This window comes from Moschus berezovskii, chromosome 6 (assembly GCF_049115385.1).
Source record: "Moschus berezovskii isolate FMDL1 chromosome 6, NW_MosBer_1.0, whole genome shotgun sequence".
NCBI classification, from domain to species: Eukaryota; Metazoa; Chordata; class Mammalia; order Artiodactyla; family Moschidae; genus Moschus; species Moschus berezovskii.
In genome coordinates this window covers 78692996-78717053 of record NC_142465.1, presented here as the reverse complement: position 1 = coordinate 78717053, position 24058 = coordinate 78692996, and the positions used below count along the sequence as shown (strand labels likewise).

Below are 24058 nucleotides of genomic sequence, written 5' to 3'. Positions count from 1 at the left end.
GGCACTGTCTGCCTTCACCTCCAGGAACTTGGATGGACTCAGTTCAATAAAACAATTCAGAGTTTATCGACCTGGCCCTTTGCTAGGGGCTTGCAGAATCCCAGGTTAGACCAGTTCCTATCTGTGAAGCACAAATTCTGAAACCAGACTGCCCAGTTTTGAATTTCATGCTTGGCCCATTTCCTAGCCCTGTGACCTTGGGCAACTTAACCTCCCTGGGCCTCAGTCTCCCCTTGTGAAGAGTGGCGCTTATAAAAGTGTCTGTCCTGAAACGCTGGAAAGCAACTCTGCTTCCATTTCTTTTTCTTACGTGTCTATTGGAAAGGGCTCCTGGGAGGGGTCTTAAGGGCAGTGTGTCTGTAGCTTTTACATCCCTACCTGTGAAGAAGCTCACAGAGTAGAAATGGGGTGCTGCACCCCAAAGCAGAGAGAGCCGAGAAGGCTGCATCCATGTTGGAGCCCAAGCTGGGGAGGAAGAGGGCACATCTGCTGGGAAAGGGGTGTAATGATGAGGGGGGATTCTTGGAGGGGGAGCTATTTCTGTGAGATCCACCAGGACAGAGGGAGGGGCAGCATGGGGGTGGTGCTGGACTCCTACAGATGACAGGTAGGAGGAGGGGCTGGGGGGTGACTCTAAGCCTCAGAGGCTGGGGGTGTAGGGTGAGGGCGGGAAGGAAGTCAGGTGTCCCTGGGCTACACCTGTCGACTGGGATATTGGGCTCTGGTGTCCCTGCCAGCCCTCCTCCAATAAGCCCCTCTGGGCCTCCAGGGAGAGGAGGGAGGAGCCTTGCCATATAAACTATATTTTTAGTTCCCTGTGCCTCTCCCCAGCTGCTATAAGACACCTCTCCCCGCCCCCAGCCCGCTTGGCTGAAGGCTCCAGAGGACAGCTGGACAGAAGGGGAGACGTGGTCAGTGCAAGGGCTGCTGGTGGGGGCTGGGAGGAGGGCGGGCCCCAGGGGGTCTGGGGCCAGCTTTAGGGGGGTTCCTTAACCTCATGCATGACCTCAGCAGATCCTCCAGGCTCCAGGCCCCAGCCCTGCTCTAGTCTCGTCTGGCGCTGGTCCGGGAGGCAGACTCTGCCAGGAAGGAGCAAGCTGAGCTGGGAGTGGGTGGGAGGCGCTGCCTGGGCTGGCCTCCAAAGGGGCGGCTTCGGGGAGGAGGAGGAGGTGGAGGAGGAAGGGGGGTGGCCAAGGTTGAGGGGACCTACAGCTTTGAAGATCCAAAATGTTCTTTCTTGCCATCTTTGGTTCCCCACGGTGGAGTCTTAAAGTGTAACACCTCTTCCCTCCCCCAGATTCACTGGGGCGGGGCCGCGGGGGGCAGGGGACGGGGTGTGAGTTGTTAGCTGCACAAGGGTTCATGAATTCCCAGGTCACCTTTGAAAGAAAGAGTTTGGTGCACACAGTCACCTGGGCCCCAAACTTGTGCAGGGGGAGCTGGAAGCCCCTTGCTAGAGAGTTCTGAGTATGTAAGTGAGGAGAGGTGGGAGTCACGGGGAGCTAGGTGGAGAACGGCCTTTTGTGACTAGACAGGCTCCTGGCTTACCCTGCCAGCAGAGGACTTTCAGTTAAAAAGCCTTGGGGATGTGCAGTCTGGACAAGAAAAATCTTCGGTGAGCCTGAAACTTCTTTCAGCTGGTTCTCGACGTTCCCAAGGAGCCAGGACAAGGGAGTGAGCTTGACAAGAAGGCATACTTTGGTTTTTAGAAAGTGAGTTCACTGCTGCTAGAAGTATTCAAGCAGATTATGATCTGTAGGGAAAATTCCTGCATTTAGTGCAGGGGTCCCCCAACCTCTGGGATCTAATGCCCAATGATCTGAGGTGGAGCTGATGTAATAACAATAGAAATAAATTACGCAATGAATGTAATGCACTTGAATTATCCTCAAACCACCCCCCCACCCCCGGTCCATGGAAAAATTGTCTTTCACGAAACCAGTCCCTGGTGCCAAGAAAGTTAGGGACCGCTGATTTAGTGGGAACTTTGATACCATCTAGGCCTCTGTAAGTTTCAAGATCCTATGTCCCTACGATTCTAGATTTCTCTTTCTTTAGTTTTCCGACCCTGGGATGTAGAACCCAGATTTTCAGAGTGGTGAAAGTTGAAGACTCTGGCCCTCTAGAACTCTAATTCTAGGATCTCAAGTGCCCAAAATTTGAAGACTTGAGGATGATTCTATGTTTCAGATTTTCCCATTCAAAGGATTCCGTGATATGAAACGGAAGAAGAGGAAGAGGCAGGTCTCCCTCCGTGGGATCTAGTTCTGCCCCACTGGGTGTCAGACTAACTCACCTGTGTGTGTGCATACATGAGTGTGTAAGGCTGCAGAAAACTTTGCACGCAGAGGCAGCCTGGCTTTCCTATTCTGTGCCTTTCCAGTTTCCCTGCCCCGGCTATTAGAAGGCTGTCACAGGGATAATTATAGCCCCCAAACAAAGCTGGCAGCTGCAGGTAGCCATAGCAACTGCTGCTGCTGCTGCTGCTAAGTCACTTCAGTCGTGTCCGACTCTGTGTGACCCCATAGACAGCAGCCCACCAGGCTCCCCCGTCCCTGGGATTCTCCAGGCAAGAACACTGGAGTGGGTTGCCATTTCCTCCTCCAGTGTGTGAAAGTTAAAAGTGAAAGTGAAGTTGCTTAGTCGTGTCCTACCCTTAGCGACCCCATGGACTGCAGCCTACCAGGCTCCGCCGTCCATGGGATTTTCTAGGCAAGAATACTGGAGTGGGTCGCCATTGCCTTCTCCGATAGCAACTGCTAGGTACCGCCAGTTCTGTTGTAGAGCTGTGTAAGTACAAACAGATGTTGGGCCCTCCTATTAACTTAAAAGGTAAAACTTAAAAGGTTCATCAACTTCAAAGCCATGGGTTTCCATGAACTTGCCAGTTAATGAGGGTGCCTGCTAAGGGGGTGACAGCTTCATATTAAACACTTTAGTGCTGGTAACAAGTTGATGAGATTTTAAGTACTCAGGCCGTCCTCGGAAAACTCCGGAGGCTGGAGATGGGACAAGGGCTGTGGATTGTCCTGTTGGTTCCAGCTCTGCTGCTTACCAGCTTCGGGCAGGTGCACAAGGCTTCCAAATTCCGAACAGCCATGTGGGATAACAATGAACCCCGCTCTGCCAGCCCCTCAGGGATGTGCAGAGGTTCTCAAGAGGGCACCGAGTGGAAGGGTTTTGCAAGTGGCATTGCCAGGGCTGGGGATTTAAATCAGAACCAGTGACGCTGATTCTTTCAAGGGTGTCTCCAATGGGTCCCAGGGGTTGGTCCAGACTGGGGGCAGCTCGCTGCTGCTTCTGCTCTCTGCTCTGCTCCTTCTTCTGCACTTCCCTCCCAAACTGATGGGCTCACCCTCCAGCAAGGAGCCAGAACTAGGAGCTGAGACCTCAGCAAACTCTCTCAAAGTGGCTTTTCTCTTTGATCCTGAGCCTGGCACAGAGTCGGCCCTCGGTAGCAGGATGGGGAATGGACAAATGAACAAATGCTCAGTGGAGTCTGTGTTGTGGTGCGTGGGCTTCTCTTGTGTGGCCCCCAGGCTCTGGTTGCAGCCTGCATGGACTCAGTGGTCTCAGTGTGCAGGCTCTCTGGTGGCAGCACTTGGGCTTACTGGGCATGTGGGATCTTACTTCCTTGACCAGGGATCAAACCCACGTCCCTAGCATTGGAAGGCAGATTCTTTACCTCCTGACCACCAGGGTAGTCCCTTAGTTACTCATTTTAGAACTGACCCTTTCACTGTGAAAGCTGAATGACTTCTGGAGATACACCAACTCAGTGTCCTGGGTTAACATGGAACCTCACGCATGGTTTCAGGAGCACATTGTCAAGAAGAGGCCTGTGTGCTTCTGGTCTCTTTGGTTGTTAGGAGTCCGCTGACTCAGTATCTATAGGGATCACTCAATGATACACGAGAGGTCACACAGGAAGTGTGATGGTCATCCTCGAATTGAAATGGGAGAAGTCTTTACCAGAATCAGAATGGAGACCCAAGGTTGTTCTGGGGAAGCTCTGAGTTTGCGGGTCTTACTTGGTGCTAGGCATGGAACCCTTTCACCTAGCATTTCCTACCACCTAGTCAATTCTTATCAATCATCCCTGTTCATATTTTAAAAAGGGGATCTGATTGGTGTAGTTAATAGACACTGGCTATTTGACAGAGCCATGCCATTGGCTGCCTCTAATTAGGTCCCAGCCTTGGTTCAATCAGCTGTGACTAGCCTCAGGATTTGGGAGAGGACATGACCTCAGGGGCTGGGGCAGGGCAGTTATCTTTAGAAAGAGCTGTGTATGTAGGGCAGTCATAACTGACAGGTCCAATACAGTCCCAGGGTGACCAGGACACCTGACGTTTATCCTTGCTGAGTCTCATAGTCCACAGCTATAAAACGGGATGATGCTTTCTACCTTGCTGGGGCATTGGGAAGACTAGATTAATCCTGCCCAAGGAGGCACTTTGTAAACTGTAAAGTTCTGAGTTGACCCTGATCATAGCGCTATGTAAACTGAACTGTAATGTTATTCCTCTTACTTACCTCTCTCCCCTAGGAGATTGAACACCAGGATGTGTTTTATCTGGTTTGTGTCCTCAGCATGTAGCAGTTTCTGACACACAGTAGGTACCTTATAACTGTTTGTTGGATGGATTGCGGAATGGTGGATAGATGGATGGATGGATGATGGACAGATGGATGGATGGTGGGTGAGCGGATAGAGGGGTTGATGGGTGGGTGAATGGATGATGATGGATGGATGGGAAGATGGATGAATGAAAACTAAAGGTTGATCATTCTCTTGCCTTCCTGGGAAGGCCATCCACCTTTTAATTCAGTGAACATTTATTCAGTTCAACTTGGTATGCAGCACTGTGCAAGGCCCAGGAAATACATAGATAAAGGAAACAAAGCTCCTGCACATGATAACCAAAGTAACGTGTTTGGGAGCATGGATTCAGGGGCCTGACTTCTTGGTTCAAAAGCCAGCTCTTCCATCAACTATCTGTGTGACCGTGGCACATCTCCTTAACTTTCCCTCCACGAGATGGGGGCAATGTCTATATTTATCATATAGGGATGTTGGGAGACTAAACAAGTTACCAAATGTAAAGTGAGTAGAGCCTGGCACCTGGCAGAGTCTCTGAGTATTGGGTGCTAGGGTACTAATGGAGGAGCCAGTGTGGATACAAAGAAATATGATGCAATGAGGTAAGCAGTGTGACAGGAACACATATGAAAAATGGAAAGGGCAGGCAGTTAATTGTGCCTTGAGGGGGTAGCAAAATTTTTCAGAGGAAAATATCTGTGCAATATTTGAGCTTTCTGGGTGGAGCTGGAAAATTCAGGCTCAAGAGGCTATAGATCTGCCTGGGTTCAACCAGTTATAAGCAGGAAATCATCAAGGTTCCTTCCCACCACTCTGAAGAGTGAGAGGCATTCTGGCAAAGTGGGCTTCTAGAAGGTGGACAAAGAGACTGCTAAGGCCAGGACAGTCCCAGGGCCAAGCCAGGGTGCCTGCTGCCCGGGGCTTAGAAACAGGACAGGTCCCCTTGGGATAGCTGACAGCAGGGGGAGTTGGGTTTCAGGCCACTGGCATCGGCCTTAGCTGTGCCCTTTCTGTTGGCCTCTGAGAGTCCAGACAGTGGCCCAACCTCCTCCCCACTCTTCCCGCACACACAACCCCACCACCACCACACCCGTGACCTGAGTTGGCCTACCTCCCCACAATGGCACCTGCCTCAAAATAGCTTCCATGTGAGGGCTAGAGAAAGGAAAAGATTAGACCCCTACATGAGAGAGGGGGGTGGTGAGGGGGGAGAGAGAGAGTGAATGAGCTGTCAAGTGATTCCTGTCAAGCATTTGGGAAGGTATAAAATCCCTTTGGGGCCAGGCAGCCTCAAACCCCAGCTGTCGGAGACAGGACACCCAGTCAGTCCGCCCTTGTTCTTTTTCTCTTCTTCAGACTGTGCCATGGGGCTCAGCGACGGGGAATGGCAGTTGGTGCTGAATGCCTGGGGGAAGGTGGAGGCTGATGTCGCAGGCCATGGGCAGGAGGTCCTCATCAGGTAAAAGGAAGAGATCCCACTGCCCCCATCACCTCCTTCCTCAAGGTCAAGAATGTTTGCCTGCAAGGTGGAACGTTTGCCCCGGGGTTGACCAGTTGGCTGCTCTGTTAATTAACTTTGTTAAACTCCCTATGTGGTTCTCCTTTGCTTTTGTGTGTCAGAGGTTGGAATCAGGAAAGCAGATTCATTTCACACCTGTGCTAGCAGCTGGGAGGAGCTTTGATGATCAAATCCTTGATGCTTAGAGCCCACCAGGAGGAATCCTAAAATTATAGCTAGAATTAACAAGAAGGGTCTGAGAGGTCTTTCTCACCTCACCTAATGGATGAGGACACAAAGGACCTATAAAGGAAAGGATGACCCCAGAGTCACAAGTTCATTAAAGTCTGTAAAATGTCAAGGATTAAGACACAGCCTTCAAGATGAGATGTGTAGTTTTTCTACACCTGGCTCTGCCACCGAGATGTTGTGTGACCTTTGGGAAAGCTTTCTCTGAGCCTCAGTTTTTCCTCCTATAAAATAGAGGGGGGAACCCTAATATCTACATTATACAGTAGAAGTAAGAATTAAATAAGATGCTGCATCTGAGGGACCCAGCATAATTCCTGGCATTCAGTGAGTTCCAAAAGATGTCAGTAACTCTTGGAGATAAAGCTTAGAATTGGGCCCTTTAAAGTATAATAATAATAATTACTATTATTATTACTATTAATAATAATTATTTTTTTAGCTGTGTTGAGTCTTTGTTGCTTTCTCTAGTTGTGGTGAGCAGGGGCTACTCTTCATTGCCATGCATGGGCTTCTCATTGCAATGGTTTCTCTTGTTGGGGAACACAGGCTCTAGGTGCAGGAATGCAGGCTCTGTAGTTGAGGCTCTAGGGCTCTAGAGCATGGGCTCAGTAGTTGTGGCGGCTGGGCTTAGTTGCTCCGTGGTATATGGAATCTTTCCAGACCAGGGATCCAACCCATGTCTCCTGCATTGGCCAGCAGATTCTTATCCATTGTGCTACCACAGAAGTCCCTAATCTTGACTTTTGATGTTGGGTATGTTTTTTGAAGGCTCAGAATAATCTCCAAGCACATCTTGCCTTCTTTAACAAGGGATTCCTGAATAAAGAAATACCTCCCCCCCCAAAAAAAAAGAAATTCTGAGGTTTGTAAGCAGAGGATGGCTTGTGGTTCAGAAATAGAACCTCATGTTCCCATTGCTTTCTTCCCCAAGTGGTGATAGACTCCCTTCTCCTCCTGGTCCTTTCTCATGCTCTGGGCAGCGCGAGTCAAAAGCGTATATCGACATTTCTGCACCTGGGAAAAGGTGGGCCCTGGTTGCCATGAGTGAATGGATTGTCCTTCACACTTTATAGATGAATTTCTCCTTCTTTATGAGTCAGAGCAGGTTTTCCTCTCCCATTTAGACACCCTTTCAGCCTCCCTCAAGCTTCACTCATTTCCAGCTCCCGTGTCTGGAAGAATGACCCAGACGTAAGCCATAAGCGCTATTACCTGGAGTTTCAGCCCTTAGTGACCCACGCCAAAAACACATGAGAAAGGATGGTCAAGCTCCCTGTTGAATCTAACTGGCATCTTGGGGTTTTTCTCTGTGTCTTTCTCCTCTTACGTCTCTGTCCGTTGGCTCCTGGCACTGCAACAGGTCCCATTTGATTGGACAGAAGACTGTCCAAAGTAGACATCAATTCCTCAGCTCTCCCCTTGCTGTGTGACCTTGGACAAGTCACTAATCCTCTCTGGGTCCCATTTCCCTATTTGTTGAGTGGAGGGATTGCCTTCATGGTCTCTGAGATCCGCCCACCCTCATGCCTTGGCATTCTTTGAGTCCTTGATCCTGCTTTGCTTTTGGAGAGGAGGCAGGGTAGCTTGGTGGGAGACCAGCTTGCCAAACAGGAGTCTTTCCAGGTGATCTGGGGGCTGTCAGCCCTAAGTCAGTGACTTGGAGGTCTGGAAGGAGACTTGGGGTATTGTATCATGGGAGAAACAGCCCCTCCCTTCCCAGGGTGGATCAGAGAAAACTGCCAGGGGCCAGGAGCCAGGGGCGAGACGTGATGCTGGAGACTGCTGACCCATCACGTCTTAAGCTGAAGACATGCAGAAACCACGCCGACGGCTTCTGCCCTCTTGGCTTCTGCCCTCTTGGTGTTTGGGGGCCAGGGACAGGGAGAAGGGGATGCTGACTCCCAGGGTGCCCTGTGAGAAATGACCTTGTGATTCTGTTCCAGATGCCGAACCTGGGCTTTCTTACTCTTCTTGAAAAGGTCATTTCTCCCACTCCTCTGGTTATGACAGATAGCAATTCTGTTCGGTCTGTTAATAAAACTCTGAGGGCTTCACTGCAAGTACATGATCATTATGTCCTAGAACATAATAGCTGGAAGGTCGGTTGCAGAGTCTGGCTCCAGGAAACGGAGGTTTTTAGGAGGGTGGAGAGCAGCTGAAGAGGGCTTTGTGCCCCTGCCTTTCCTTCTTTTCCCCAGATCTTTTCTGCTTTATTTATTTTAACATTTGGACAAACGATTTTGAGGCCATGAAAAATTGGGAAATCACTGCTGGTGATCAGTATGTCTCATGTCACTGGGAGGAAACATGGCTCAAGGGTCCCAGTCAACCAATGGCAGCTACAGACAGAACCCAAGATTCCCAGTCCTAGTGATGAGGATGATGGTGGTGAGGATGATGGAGATGATGATGGAAGAGATGATGGTGATGACGGAGCTGGTGAGGGTGGTGCAGATGATGATGGTGATGGTGATAATGTCCTAGAGATTTCGATGAGGACAGCAAATATGTATATACATTACACACTGATCCCTAGACCCTGTGTTAAGTGTTCATATATATTAACTCATTTCAGCCTCACAATAACCTCATGAGGTAGACGTTATTATAATCTCCACGTTTAACAGAGAGGTTAAGTGACTTGCCTGAAGTCCCAAAGCTGGAGTTCAAATCCAGCAGCCTGGACCAGCACGCCCACTCTTGAACCCTATGCCACATCGGCCCACAGTCTTAGCACACTAGAAATGCGTTCCCACCCTCATCTGGTTCTTGGGTTCTAGAGCAGAGAAGAATTTATGCAGGCCTGGGAGCATCTTCCATCTTTCGTGTGGGTGTCTGGTTGGGTCTCAGCTCAGAGCACAGCTGGGAACTGGCCTCCTTTCCCACTGACCTGTAATAAACTAGGCAGGTTGACGACAGGATTGAAGATGAAAGCACAAGGCGAGTGCGTGCTTCTGAAACACTGGAAGAAATGCCCCACCTGCTCGCCCACCCATTTCCACAGGGTGAGGGCCTTCCATCTGCTCATCTTCTGAGTTACCACTGTCACAAGTACCCAGGTAGGGTCTCCTGTGGCTTCCCAGGGACTCCCAGCTGCCGGCCTTGGGGACAGTGGAGGGAGGCAGCTGTAGGAAGGAAGATCTGGTGGGCATTCAGGAGCCAGGTTTTTCTGCACTGTTAAGGTAGATCCGGGGCTCCCTCTCTGGCTGACAAGTGCTAAGAGTGTAGGGTGAGGTCCGGGTTGGAGGGGTCAAGCCTTAGAACTTGGAAGCTGAGAAATCAACTTTTAGGTTTACAGATAGTTGATCCAAGACCCAGAGCAGCTGAGTGACTTTTTCAACATCCTAGAGCACAGCAGAGGCAGAACTGGGGCCAGAACTCAGCTTTCATAATTCTCAGTGCTTAGTCTCTTCCCCAGACATCCGGGAGTCTCCCAAGATGTCTCAGATCCCTGGCGGCCTTGGGTCCCAGGTCCTCAGTCCTTTTCTTCCCCAGAGAGTCTCCCTCCAGTGTCCCGACCTTCACCTGTGGGTTCTGGGTCTTGCATCTGTCAGGCAGGAGTTCAAGGATCATTGTCGCCAGATAATAATAGTCAGGAGATCAGGGACCCTGGGGTGAAAGGTGCTGGAGATGAGCTGTCAGTGGTGTAGAAGGCTTGGCCGGGGCCCCAGATGAGGGAGTGACATTGAGCATGGCTATGGGCAGCGCTGGGTGTTCTGGGAAAGCAGAAGGGACACGCTTCTGGGGGAAAGGGGCGCTCCCTGCCTGTGCTATGCCCTGTGTGTGTGTGTGTGTGTGATTATGGGTATGTGCCGTGAGATACTTGTGCACACTGGAGTGTGTCCACAGTTAGGCTTAAGGGTGTTCCAGAGCCAGGAAACCACAAAAGAGTAAGCTTTCAAGGAACTGAAGCCGTCGGACAAGAGGAAGAAAAGCCCAGCAGACAGGGTCACTCTGGCAGAGGTCTCTGGGTACGACACAAAAGAGAGAGCATGAGTTATGGAACCATCTGTGTAGGTTCGTGTCTGGGCTGTGCTACTGACCAGACATGTGACCCTAGACAAGTCACCTACCTCTGCAGTCTTCCCTTTGCCCATGAGTGAAATGGGGAAAATCTCTCCCTCCTCCCCGTGGCAGGTATGACTCCCTTTAACCGATCCCCACCTTTTTGCAGAATGAAAGACTGAAGTCCAAGGCAACAGGTGACTCCTCGGATCATTGCGGCCAGCTCACTGGGTCCCTGGCAGGAGTGGGGACCTGGTCTTTGGCAGATGGATCCCACAAGAGAGTCTCACCATCAGTACTGTGAGGGGCCTGGGAAGAACAGGGAGGCAGAGCAAAATAAGCAAGAGCTTTCTGAGCCTGAGAGCTGTTCAGACTAGAAAAGCTGTCACAGGGAGTAGTGAGCCTCCTGGAGCTGGAAGTATTTAAGCGGCCAAAGGATGATCCTCGGGCAGAAAGCTGCAGAGATGGTCCCCTGCATGGACTTCATTTTGAGTCACTCAGACCTGATTTCAGTCTGGCTCGTCTGCACCCCGGCTATGTGATATTGAGCTAGGACCTCATACTCCTCAGCCTCTGTTCCCTCATTTGTAAAATGGGGATAACACATTCCCAAAGGGAAGTGCAAGTGCAGAGCCTAGCACAGGCCTGGCACACAGCACATGCTCCACAAATCCTTTAGCCCCCGTGCTCCTCCCTGCTCCACTCTGACGCCATCTAGTCATCTTTGCTCCCAACAACTTAGAGCAAACGGGAGTGAGGCCAGGTACCATGCAGATGTTTTTCCTTCCAGCTCTTCACAGTATCAATGAAGCAGATGATGATGCTAAAAATAGTAATAGCAAGCATTTATAGGACACTTCCTGTGTGGCCCTCAGCTGTACCATCTCTTTCAATTCAGTCCTCACACTTCTATGAGGTGGGACTCGTTATCCCCGTTCCTTGGATGGGGACACTGAAGCACAGAGGGGTGAAGTGAATTGCCCAAAGTCTCTCAGCAACTGGGAGGCTGCGGATTTGAACTGGAGTCTGGCCACCTCCTGGCCCCTGTGTCTAACTCAAGCCCTCCTTGTACCCCCCAGACTCTTCACAGGTCATCCCGAGACCCTGGAGAAATTCGACAAGTTCAAGCACCTGAAGACAGAGGCTGAGATGAAGGCCTCCGAGGACCTGAAGAAGCATGGCAACACCGTCCTCACGGCCCTGGGGGGCATCCTGAAGAAGAAGGGTCACCACGAGGCAGAGGTGAAGCACCTGGCCGAGTCACACGCCAACAAGCACAAGATCCCTGTCAAGTACCTGGAGGTGAGTGGCAGGGCCGGGTGGCTGGGAGGATGGAAGGCGAGGCCTCGAAGGTGTGAGGTTCGGGTTCAAGTCCCAGCTCAGTTATAACTTGCTGGGTGACCTGTGTTGTTCCTCTTTATCCCCCAGTTTTCTCATCTGTAAAGTGGGCTGCTACCCACTTGGCCTTCCTCCTGGGTCATTGAGAGTAAACATATTTTTCCCCCAGATGAGTATCTTGTTACCAAGGGAGAAGTGGCTGGGAAGTACACAGCTTGCATTCTGTCCACGGGGAGGCACCACTGTCATACCCTCCTGACAGAGGAGGAAACGGACGCACAGAGAGTTTAAGCAGCTTGCCCCGGTCACAGAGGCACCAAACAGCAGAACCAGGGTTCAGACTAGCTCTCTATTCCTCCAGAAACCCAGTTCCTACTCTGTGCCACTGCAAGTCAGACATATACAGGACTCTTGTGGCAGGAGTTCAGTAGCTGGGGCTTAATTGTGGGTGGGAATGATTAGTTCCAGCATCTTTACGGATGAAGAGAGGGCGCCTCAGGTGTCCGAGGCATAAGCAATTGGCTTGAATCTCCTGTGGTGGACTGAAAAGTTGGGTGGGCTGGGGACAGTCTGAGTTTCAAGTCCTGTGTCTAGACCCAGTGGGAGGAGAGATGTGGCAAGAAGAACTAGAGAACTGGGGGACAAAGGGCCCTGTGGCTATCATCCCTGAGGATGGGGGCCGCAGGCAGTTTGGTGTAACAGTGAAGGTAAGGTTAGTTATGATAAATTCTGGTTAGGATGGGCTATAAGAAACAGTTTGCCTGGGTCACTACATGGAACTTTCACGATTACCCTCATGAGCTTAGGAACTGCATTCAGCGTCTTTTTTTCTCACAAAAGAAGTTCAGAGGTCAGGAACCCAGAGCTGGTGTGGAAGCCCCATAGGTACCGGGGACACAGGCTCTTTCTATGTTGCCATCCTTGGCATAAATATGGTGTCTACCCTCAAAGTTGACTCATGGTCGAAGATAGCTGCTGGAGCTCCAGCTTTCTGGTCCATATTCCAAACAGAGAGCAGGAAGAAGAGACAAAGCCTCTTTTTAGAGAAACCCTAGGCATCTCACCCAACAATTATTTACATCTCATTGTCCAGAAGTTAGTCATGAGATCACGTCTATCTGTGTGGAAAGCTGGGAAATGTAGTCTATTGCCACTCCAAATACAAACTAGTGTTCTCTTACAAGGAAGAAGGTGAAAATGGCCATTGGGCAGGTAAATAGCATTCTCTTCCCCAGGCAGGTACTCTTCTCATCCCCATTTTACTGATTTGGAAACTGAAGGCTCAGAGAGGTTGAGTAGCCTGCCCCCGGTCACACAGCTTCTAAGCCAAGAGATACAGTCTGATCTATGGTACTCTGGAACTCACGCTCTTAATTCCTGATGGTACAATGTCTCCCATAAACAAATACCATCACCATCATCTTCAGCCTCACCATCCAGCTCCCCTACCTTCTCTCCCAACTGTTACTTTGAAACTGTTAGCTGCTCAGTTGTGTCTGTCTCTTTGTGACCCGCTGGACTGTAGCCTGTCAGTCCAGGCTCCTCTGTCTGTGGAATTCTCCAGGCAAGAATACTGGAGTGGGTTGCCACGCCCTCCTCCAGGGGATCTCGAACCCAGGTCTCCTGCATTGTAAGCAGATTCTTCACCCTCTGAGCCACCGGGGAAGCCCCACCTGCTCTCCCACATCACACACAAACAATTCTGCCTGCCCATCTCAGCATCACAGACATGAGGAACAGTTCCTGCCCCTGGGATTCTGCACAAGTGGTGGTTTCGCCTCCCCATCTTCTCTCGGCAAATCCCTGTTCATTCTCCAAGGCCCAGCTCAGAAGCCACCTCTTCAGTTCTGGCCCACGAGGCAGTCAGCTGCTCCACCTGCCAGCCCTCCCCGGCAAAGGCATTTATTCCATCCCTGCCGTGGCGCCTGCCAGCTGTATTGTAATTTATCTCTTTACCCAGCTGTCTCCTGGCTGGGACAGGAGCTCCTCAAGGTCAGACCCTGGCTTCTTCCATATCTGAACCCCAGTGACAGGCCGGGGCTCACAACCCAGCTTGAATGATGGATCCTGCCTCTAGCAACGAGCAGACAGGCTTAGAGAGAAACCAACGCGGTCTAGGAATAGGACTACCAGCTAGCAGACTAGAACCAGGTCTACTTAAAACAAGTTTGAAAAGAAAGTGGAGGTGAAGTCGCTCAATCATGTCCGAGTCTTTGCGACCCCATGGACTATAGCCCATCAGGCTTCTCCATCTATGGAATTTTCCAGGCAAGAGTACTGGAGTGGGTTGCCATTTCCTTCTCCAGGGGATCTTCCTGACCCAGGATCAAACCCAGGTCTCCTGCATTGCAGGCAGACGCTTTACCGTCTGAGCTACTGCAAAAAATTAAGACAGTGCCCCACGTCTGCTATCCCCTCACCGTGGAACCTTTGTCTATGCTCTTCATGAGAAATTGCTCCTTCTCACGTGTGAGCAAGGGGGCCCCAGAGGGTGCTGGGTGCTAAAGTCTTTTCTCAGTCTTCGAGCTGCCCCAGCCCACAATTTTCTAAGTATTAGTGATTCAGAAGTTGACTCAGTAAAGGCTGAATTGAGGGACCCAGTGGGGTCAGGATCCCTGTCTTACATGTGAGGTCATCCGTGGAGGTCAGGCTGGAACTGGGCCTGGAACCTGGGTCTCCACGTTCTCGCTAGGTCAGCTCATCCCCTCACTTGGCTTTATGTTTATGACATTAAAAGGGAATTAAACACATGTCCCATTCGATGCCCAGCAGTAGGTGTCTGTGGCGCTGTCCCGGTTTCTGAGCCAAGCAGGGTTTACTAGGTGTTGACATTTGCGCTTCTGAGGCTGCCCCTGCACGTGCTCCCCTCACCCCCACCCGTCAGCTCTTGGCCACTTGTACCCCGGATGCTGGAGAATATGAACAAACCCACCAGTGGTGGCCTCTGTCTCCCTGGCTCTGGCTGTTGTTTGTCTACAGTCCCCTGGGTTCAGATTCCAACTCTCCCATCCACTTGCAACATGACCTCTGTCTGGGTCTCTGTAAAATGACACCCCTTGTCCACAGGCCACAGCCGAAATTGGCATCAAATCTTTCTGAACTGTTGAAAAAGCAAGTAGCTTCTTATTATATAAGGTTGCTCAGTCCCTTAAAGCAGCCCTGTGCTGTGGAGATGTTTGTGCCCATCTTTCTGGGCATGACAATGTGGATGGTAGAGCCAACAGTGACGGTGAGGCTGCTGTAACATATTATCAGTCTTGGGCCCGAGCATCGGCCTGGTCCCTTTCCTCTTCCTCTCTCTCCTTCCCTTCCACCAACGCTTCTGAGTACCAGCTCCGTGCTTGGTACAGAAAATAAGATGTTCTGACCACCCTCCCCCCACCATCCCTCCAAAAGGCTACTGAAAGAGATCACCATCCTAAGTCATTAAATGCAAAAATTAAATCCACACACATGGAAGTATTTTCTAGACTTTCTGATTGCAAAATCCTGGATTAAAACCATGTAATAGGTTGGGTCCTCGTCCTGAGCTGAACCTCCAATACCTTGCCTATCTGATGTGGAGAGCCAACTCATGGGAAAAGATCCTGATGCTGGGAAAGATTGAGGGCAGGAGAAGGGGGCAACAGAGGATGAGATGGTTAGATGGCATCATTGACTCAATGGATATGAGAATGAGAACATGTAGGGAGATAGTGAAGGACAGGGAACCCTTGCGTGCTGCTGTCCATGGGGTTGCAAAGAGTCTGACAGGACCGAGCGACTGAACAATAAAACATCCTGAACATAGTAGAGGTGGGTAGCGTGTGTGCATGCTAAGTCGCTTCAGTCATGCCCAATTCTGTGACCCTAGGGACTGTAGCCCATCTCTTTCCATGGGATTCTCCAAGCAAGAATCCTGGAGTGAGTTGCCATGCTCTCCTCCAGGGGATTTTCCCAACGCAGAGATTGAACCCATGTCTCTTGCATCTCCAGCATTGCAGGTGGATTCTTTACTCTGAGCCACCTCGGAAGCCCCTGGTTGGGGTGGGGGTAGCCAACCTACCAAGCCATGTGACTGTGACCACAAGCCCAAGGTCTGACCTTTCCTCCTCTGTATTAAGATGGGCCTCTATTATCCCATCTGTACTTGTCTCATGGGTTGTGGGGATTAAAGGAGTTAATCCATGGAGGCTACTCAGAAGTGTGCCTGATATATATTAAGTGGGCCTGATATATAATACATGCTCAGTAAATGGCCCTGCAGTAAAGCAAAGCTGGGGCTGGGGTTGATTCCCATCTGGCCCCAGGCTTGTCCTGCCGGTGACCAGCACCCCTCTGCTCCTGTCCCCGCAGTTCATCTCTGACGCCATCATCCATGTTCTACATGCCAAGCATCCTTCAGACTTCGGTGCTGACGCCCAGGGCGCCATGAGCAAGGCCCTGGAACTGTTCCGGAACGACATGGCTGCCCAGTACAAGGTGCTGGGCTTCCAAGGCTAAGCCTCACCCCCGTGCCCCTCACCCCACCCACCTGGGCAGGGCGGGCGGGACTGAATCCCAAGTAGTTATAGGGTTTGCTTCAGAGTGTGTGCTTTGGTTAGAGAGGTGGGTGGAGGAGGTGGCTGGGTTGGGGGTGGAGGGAGCCTTGGGAGAGGCCTGGGGACCGGGCTTTCAGTGGAGGGTCATCAACTTGGAAACCAGGAGAAGCTTGACTGTGGATGGCTGAGTTTGGGTCAAACTCAACTTTCCTGTCACCTCAATCCCAAACCAGTTCCTACCAACCTCTAAACTGACCTGCACCTTTACCCTCACCTTAAACCCCCAGTCCAAGCTGTCAACCTAAACTCCAGCCTAATTCTCTGACCCCATCACCTAGCCCCTTGAAGACAGCAGAGTGTCGGCTTGCCCTGAGAAGGAAGTGTGGGCCGGGTGGGACAGCCACACCCAGCCCTAGGGAGGCATGGAGGCATGGTGTCTGCAACATAAATGTCCCTTCTCAGGTGGGGGAGTGACACCTGGTTTAATAAAAGATTTCTCACGTCACAGTCTCTGTCTGGTGTTTTTCATCCCTTAGAGCAGTGGTCCCTAATGTCTGGGATCTAATAACTGATGATCTGAGGTGGAGCTGATGTAATAATAATAGAAATAAAATGCACAATGAAAGTAATACACTTGAGTCATCCCGAAATCATTCCCCTATCCCCCACCTCCACCCCTCACACCCGTCCATGGAAGAGACGGATCCCTGGGGACCGCTGCCCTAGAGCAAGTGTGGGGGCCCAGAGAAGATGCAGACTCAGGGGAAGACGGTCATCATGGTTACCACAACTTAGGAAAGATGCTCAAGGACACTAGTAAGTGGCAGAACTCGGTTTAAAGTGCAGCCTGGAAGCTGGCAGGGACTCCAGCTGAGGAGACGACTAGGCGGCCAGCCGGTGGCAGGGCTGACCTTCTGGCCACAGAGAAAGGGCAGAAGCATGGAGAATAACTTACCAGCTCAGGCCAAGAGACACAGTCCTTGTCTACAAAGGCTGAGCGAGCGCATGGGTGGAATGTGTAAGTTTCGCTGCAGGGAACTAGAATAAAACTTTGGCCTGTGGCTGCGGCAGCCAGGTAGCAGGCTGGAACAGGCTGCAGAAAGGGGTCTGGTAGTCTGGATCAATGCGGGTACCCAAGCTGAGAGAAGCTTGAAGAGCATTCAAGACTCAGGGCACCATCTGTGGGAAGCCCCGAGTCCTCCGCCCCATACATCTCCAGGGGCTCCCAGGACAGGCAACCTGATGCCCCCTCCCTCGAGCGGTCAGACCCCTGTGATGAGCCCGAACTCCCTGCCCCAAATCTCAGACTATGCCAGGTTTCACAGCCACTGAACCAACCAGAGCCCATCTTCAGAAATAGACATGTCTCAAATCCTAACAGGCTCATTCATCCGGCCCTGCTGCAGCAGCAGAGGGCAGAGTTAAAGTTCTCCTGCTCTGCTTCAGGCTTCAGGAATTCTTATGCAATCTGATAAGTTGAGAGATGAGTGGAGGGGAAAACAGCTGGAGGGGGATCTTGGAGCCTGGAGAAAAATTCCATGCATTTATATAGTAACTCCACTGAACGCCCAAGTGAGGGATACTTCTGTGTGGGATATGTATGCGGGATTTAAAAAGGAATAATTTGATCCCTACCCTCAAGCAATTGACCATCTAGTCATGGAGACACGTGTGTTCTGATGATTAAATCAGGACTGAATAAAATTCAGGGTCGCAGAGAAGTACCAGGTATTTGTCACACACCGTCAGTATTCACATAACAAATAATTGTGGAGCTCAGCAGGTAAGAGAAGCTCAGTTTATACCTTTGATGTGCAAAAAAGGCACATTTTTTCTACAATTCAAATTTTTGTTCAGAATCCTCAGTGTGGCTGGATGGCAAATACTTCACCTCAATCTCTTTAAGAAACCCCCATCCCCACTCCTCACAATCCAAATGTCCCTGGGATTTTGACTAATTAATTCCAAGAAGCTTATACGTGCCGGGCTGTGGGGTATATGGGCAGGGAGGTGGCAATCTGATCACTATTGTCATCTGTCCCCAGTAGTATCCTCGGGGTGCTGCACGCCACCTGGTCTTGAGCTATTGTCCCCATCAGGCACTTAAGGAAATTCTGAGGCCACCCGAGGCTCCCTTTGCTGGGTGCCACTTCTTTCCAGGGAACCCCATACCCACCCCAAGTGCTCTCCACCTGGGATATGAGGCAGAAATTTCCTCTGTTCAGACCCCATGGGCCTGTCCGAGCTTTCTCACCTTCGCAGGGATTAGCAGGGCTTATGCCTGGCCGCCCTGTACAGCGGTACAGGGTGTACACTGCACACGAGCGCCTGGCCAGGGGACTGATGAAGCTGGACCCAGTCTGTACCCCAGTTGCTAAACTGCGCACTGGGAAAGGGTGCTTCGTCCTCATTCACATAAGGGTGCTCTGTGAGCTCGCGGTGGCCTCCAGCACAAACACAACCACTTTCTTTGGTAACCTCCACCAGCTGCAATCTTATTCTTTCCTTTCAACTACTTTCCTTCTGATGGTTCAGAAAACAATTTTCCAACCTGGACAGCATGGATGCCTCATGATTTCCTCCAAATCTTTTTTCCTTTCTGTGTGTTCTTTCTGGTCCTCTCAGGCCTGAGCTTTTGAATCTGCAAATCCAGGCAAGGGACGTGTTTTTCTTACTTTCAGCTGTCAAGTCTTTTCCTGAGGTTTGGGCACAGAAATACCTGGCTGTCTCAAAAGGAAAGAGCAAAGGAGGAAAGGAAGTTTCAGGGGAAAATGCAGGCTAATACTTTTTAAATGTGATCCTGCAATGGAATGTATTCTGCATTAACCTAACACATATTTCTTGAGCAAATATTATGGACCAGGCCCCAGGTTTGGGACTAAGGGTCCTAGCTTCAAATAAAGCAAACAGTCTCCACCTTCTGTGGAGTGGGAGTGAAGAGGAAAGAATCTGTGTTAGGCTTTGAGGGCAGCAGAAAAATGCATTCATCCGACATGTTATCTATTGACGGCTACATCATGCCAGGTCCTGGGCTCCCTCCATAGTGCCCTGGTGAAACCCACAGGCCTGGCCCCGTCTTCCAGGAGCTTATGGGCTTAGGGCTCTTCCCGTACAGATATGGGAAGGCTGAGCCTTGAGGATTCTGGGGAGGTTGGGGGGTCCAGTCCGGGGACGAGCCATAGAGATGGCGGATTATTTGTTGGCCAATACATGTTATGTATATTCATATATAAAGTAGCTCTTCAGTGTCACCTTTCCTGCATATACTCTATCATCACCTTCTGGAATCTCCGTGAAATATTTCTCACATGGCTCACACCCTCCTCCATGACTCTTTCCTAGTTTCCATCTCATGGTTATTTTGCATCCTGGGAAGAATTTTCCTTGTCTTCTTGTGCAGTTATACCTTTTATTTTTTTTTCAATTTCTCAAATATTCCTTTATCCAGAATCATTGAGGTGTTAGGAATATGTATTTCACCCCATCTAGTCTGCCATCTTTCCAGAAGTGGACATCTTTACTACAATTTATGATTATGGGTTTGTTTTTTCCCCTGTTTTGTTTGTTCCCTTTGACTTTTTGTGTTGGACACAGAAGGTAGAGGTCCCCTCGGCTTTGCTCATTTTCGTGTCCCTATCCCCTGGCCCAACTCCCACTCTATTATGGCAGTTCAAATGGTGTGAATTGAAGATGGGAATGAAGCTGCCCTTGTTTCTTTCCTGGACATGAAGGCATGTTCTCAACTGTAGAACATTCTATTTATTTATCCACGGCATGTGGGATCTTAGTTCCCCGTCCGGGAATTGAACCCGTGCCCTCTGCAGTGGAAGCATGGAGTGTTAACTGCTGGACCACCAGGAAAGTCCCATTTATATATTTATTTTTCCTTTTGAACATTTGAAACATTAGATGATTCAGACAGCATCAGTGGAGCCTGATTCTGAATATCTGGTTCCTGAGGTTGAGCTGTGTGTGTGTGTGTGTGTGTGTGTGTGTGTGGTTCTGTGAGGATGCCAGAGTGTGGACAGTTCTATGTGTGAGTCTGAGTGTGTGAACAGCTGTCTAAACCCTCCGCTGTGAGGTCCAGTCTTGACCTTTTACCTGCTGCTCTGAAATCCACAGGACTCAGGCCCCTGGGACAGCTGAGGTGACCTCTTTGGACTCTAAAATCCGGCTCTAACATCTCTGCCCAGGACTGTGGCTTTTGGGGGTGGAGACAGGCTGAGAAGTTGGAGAGGACATAAAAGAAACCAGGGCTTGGGTAAGATCTGAGAAACTCTAAGCGATAAACCGTGAAGGGCTGTGTATGCGATGACTCATTTGAGCTCTTGACTTGGCAAACCTTTAACTGAGCGGACCTGGAGGGATCAGGTGATGCCCAAACAAATGACAGGCCAGGCTTCATAAAGTCTACCAGATATCACACACACATTTGCCTTTTAATCCATAATTTAAATTATATCTTGCATTTTCTTTTTCACTGTACACCCTCCCTCTCTCTCTCACAGACACACATACAAGCTTCATTTTTTGTCCCCAAGCAAGTGGAAGATGCATCTTTAAAGAAAAAAAAAAACAGCAACAAAAGCTTCACCCTATGTTGACCCACATCAATTCTGTTGCCTTGGTCCAACCACGTGAGTATGCGTACACTTTACCCACAGATACGAAACTTTTTCTGTGCTGACATTTCCCACAGAAAGTGAAAAACATTGAACCTGTGTTACCACAGTTAGAAGACCAGGATCTTGGCTGGAAATATTTCCACTCACCAAAGGATATTATCTTCTCAAGGAAAGTGAGTATCTCGTGTCCCAGGTATAGAATGTTTCACATTCTGGCTGGTGGCCTTTCCCTTCATCATGGTGAATGCAGAGTTCAACCACCTCATCAAAAGTTTTTCAGAGATTTATCCAATTCAAAACATTCAGAGGGCAGGGTGGCCCCCCACTCATCACAGAGGGGCGGTGAGCTTGTGTGTTTAGTGAATGATGAAACCAGGTTATTTGGAGCCCCAGTTTTTTTTTTTTTTTTTTTTATGGCTGCCTTAGGTCTTTGTTGTTTTCCATGGAGCTTCTCCAGTTGCTATGAACAAGGGCTACTTTTCATTGTGGTGCAGGGGCTTCTCATTGTGGGGGCTTCTTACCTTAAAGCATAGCTTCTAGAGGTGTGAGCTTCAGTAGTTGCAGCACGCAGGCTCAGGAGTTGTGGCTCCCAGGCCCTAGAGTGAAGGCTCAATAGCTGTGGCACGTGGTCTTAGCTGCTCTGCGGCATACGGGATCTTCCTGGATTAGGAAGATCTGTCTCATCTATGGACAGGTGAGTTCTTTACCACTGAACCATCAGGGAAGTCCAAGCACAGGTTTTGAGTACTGGGACTCAGAGTCTTCTGACAGGTGTGGGAAGGAGTAGGTATGGCAGAGCAGGGGTTTTGCAGAATGGGCACCCCTACCTCAGCTAGAGCAGTAGGACTTTCAGCCAAAGTAATATTTAGAGTCTGATGATATTTTGTTAGAAGTAAGCCAAAGAAGGGTATCCTGTTGCAAAAGGTTTGCCCCAACCACTAGCCTAGATGAGTGGCTCACAGTAGGACCTGTATTGTCCCCAAGGTGGTATTTGGGTATTGGTGGAGTGTTTCCTGCTCCATCAGTATTGCCATTTGGTTGGGGGAGGGGAGAGGGAGGCGTGCTGGGTGTTTTGGAATGTACAGGAAAAAACACACAGAAAAGATTTATCCTGTGATCTAGACCCTTACTCTAGAACTTATAAATTTTACTTATATATACACTGTCTTTGAATTGTTTAAAAATGCATCAAATGTTTCAGGATTACAGCTACTGTGTAAATTGGGGAAAAATTATTATTGGGAACTTTCCAAGTCCTGTTCACCATTTCAGAAAAATGACACCCCCCATGGCAGTGCCACCACGGGATTGTGGTGACTGTGGCCATTATTATGGATTATGGATTCTAAGGCATAATCTGACATCCCCTCTTTCAGGCATGTGGTAGGATATTTCAAGGTAGGTATGGCCATAATGCTTGTGTGGCCAATGAAATGCGAGGAGATGTGTGTCACTGCCAGTGGAGGTTTTACGAGCTAATGAGTATTCTCGGCAGCAGTCACGGGGGCGGTGATCGTGCAGGTCTAGATGGGGTGCTTGTGGTCCAACTGGGTCTCAGTGAGGAGCAGAGCCCCTCCCAACCACACTGAAGGTGAAATGTGAGTGAGAAATCACCTTGAGGGGTTGGGAGAAGATTGTTTGTCACTGCAGCATAGCCTGGCCTGTCCTGACTAGGCAGTTCCCCACCCAACAAACTTGTGCTGGAAAGTATTGCATAGGTGGTGAATCTGAATAGGTGCAAACACTGAATTGCTTCACGTGTCTTCTGGTGCCATCATGCCTGAGCATTTAAACATTGAAAAGCATTTTATTTGATCATTAAAAAGCTTTCTTTTTATCTTTGTACATATCATAGCTAGGACATGATATTAAAATTTTTAAATTATAGATATGGTAGATTATATTATCAATGAGCTTCATTTTAGGATAATAAAGGAGTTGTTACCAAATATTTGTTATAAAGAAGGGATGTCGCCTGATGGTGCTGATAATCACTGATCCTGAGGCCTCAGCTATGGGGCCAACTGTTCTGATGTTCCAGTAGTATAGGAGGCTGGGGTAGGAGGTGTAGGGGGAAATATTCATCAAAGTTACACACGGTTAGATCACAAACTTCAGAGATTGCAGGTTCTAAACTAGATGCTCATCAACATGATTGTGCATTCACACAAGTAAAGGTCACAGCACCAAAGAGAAAGATGTATCTGAGCACAAAACAATGTACCACTAACTGGGTGTAACCCTGATAAACTTGGAGACTCATGTAGCTCAGTCTCAGAGTAATGTCATGTTTAAATTAGACCATTCAACAACAGAAAGTAATTAAGGAGAAATCCCATTCTTGAGTTTCTTGAAGGCCCTTAAAAGATCCCCCAATACATAGGCCACATCACTACTTCTTCCCTTCCTCCTTGTTTTTTTTTTTTTTTTGTGTGTGTGTGTGTGTGGTGTGAACTACTTTTAAAGTCTTCTGTGGAATTTATTGCAATATTGCTTCTGTTTTATGTTTTGATTTTTTGGCACTGAGGCATGTGGGATCTTAGCTCCCTGACCAAGTATCAAACCCATACCCCCTGCATTGGAAGGTGACATCCCAACCACTGGACCACCAGGGAAGTCTGGGCACCTTTCTTCTTAAAACTCCTTGCCAACACAACTTTTTCTCATGACTTTATCATATACATAAAATTAGCTTCTCTTGAGTAATTAAAAAAATTGTCTTTCTCTTCAGGAAGAAGAGAAGGAGAGCAAAAAATGGACAACTAACTGAAAGATGGTCTTCATCCAGTTCTGAGAGCCAGATATTCTGTAGAAATCCCATGTTCATACTTTTTGTACCATCCCAGCAGGTTAGAGTTTCTGAAAAAGGAACAGGCTGCCTGGGGAGAAGTGCGCTCCCTGTCAGCAGACACAAGCAGGAGTGAACCATTCAACTCACCTGCAACATTTGTCAGATGCCTTTGTGCCAGGGACAAGTGGACAAGGGGAGACCAGAAGATGAAAAAGACAAAATCTCCAGTTTCAGGAACTTGGCAATCTTGTTGGGGAGGGGGAAGAAAGAGAGATGTCCACAGGGTACAGTGTAAGCAGAGAGGGAAGACAGGGTCAGTATTGCCTAGAGGGGATCAGGCACTCTGGGTCTGGAAGGATGGGCAGAAGTTTATCATCCTTATGGTGGGGATCAGGCAAGAGAGAAGAACAGGTGTGACAGTGCAGA

General features: G+C 49.4%; 1 protein-coding gene across 1 annotated transcript; it reads left to right on the top strand.

The window, feature by feature from the left end:
* The first annotated feature begins 849 nt into the window (after positions 1–849).
* On the top strand, positions 850–16721 carry MB (myoglobin). Its single transcript, XM_055395776.2, has 5 exons — positions 850–911; positions 4550–4616; positions 5960–6062; positions 11438–11660; positions 16032–16721. Exons 3-5 carry the CDS (start codon positions 5968–5970, stop codon positions 16176–16178), a joined length of 465 nt encoding a protein of 154 aa, XP_055251751.1. The 5' UTR covers positions 850–911; positions 4550–4616; positions 5960–5967; the 3' UTR covers positions 16179–16721.
* Positions 16722–24058: the final 7337 nt, after the last annotated feature.

Bases quoted from the DNA above. Each gene is read 5' to 3' on its own strand.
- MB (XM_055395776.2), top strand. From the start codon at position 5,968: ATGGGGCTCAGCGACGGGGAATGGCAGTTGGTGCTGAATGCCTGGGGG. The intron at 6,063-11,437 runs GTAAAAGGAAGA...TGTACCCCCCAG, and splicing joins GGGCAGGAGGTCCTCATCAG to ACTCTTCACAGGTCATCCCG. The intron at 11,661-16,031 runs GTGAGTGGCAGG...CTGTCCCCGCAG, and splicing joins TCCCTGTCAAGTACCTGGAG to TTCATCTCTGACGCCATCAT.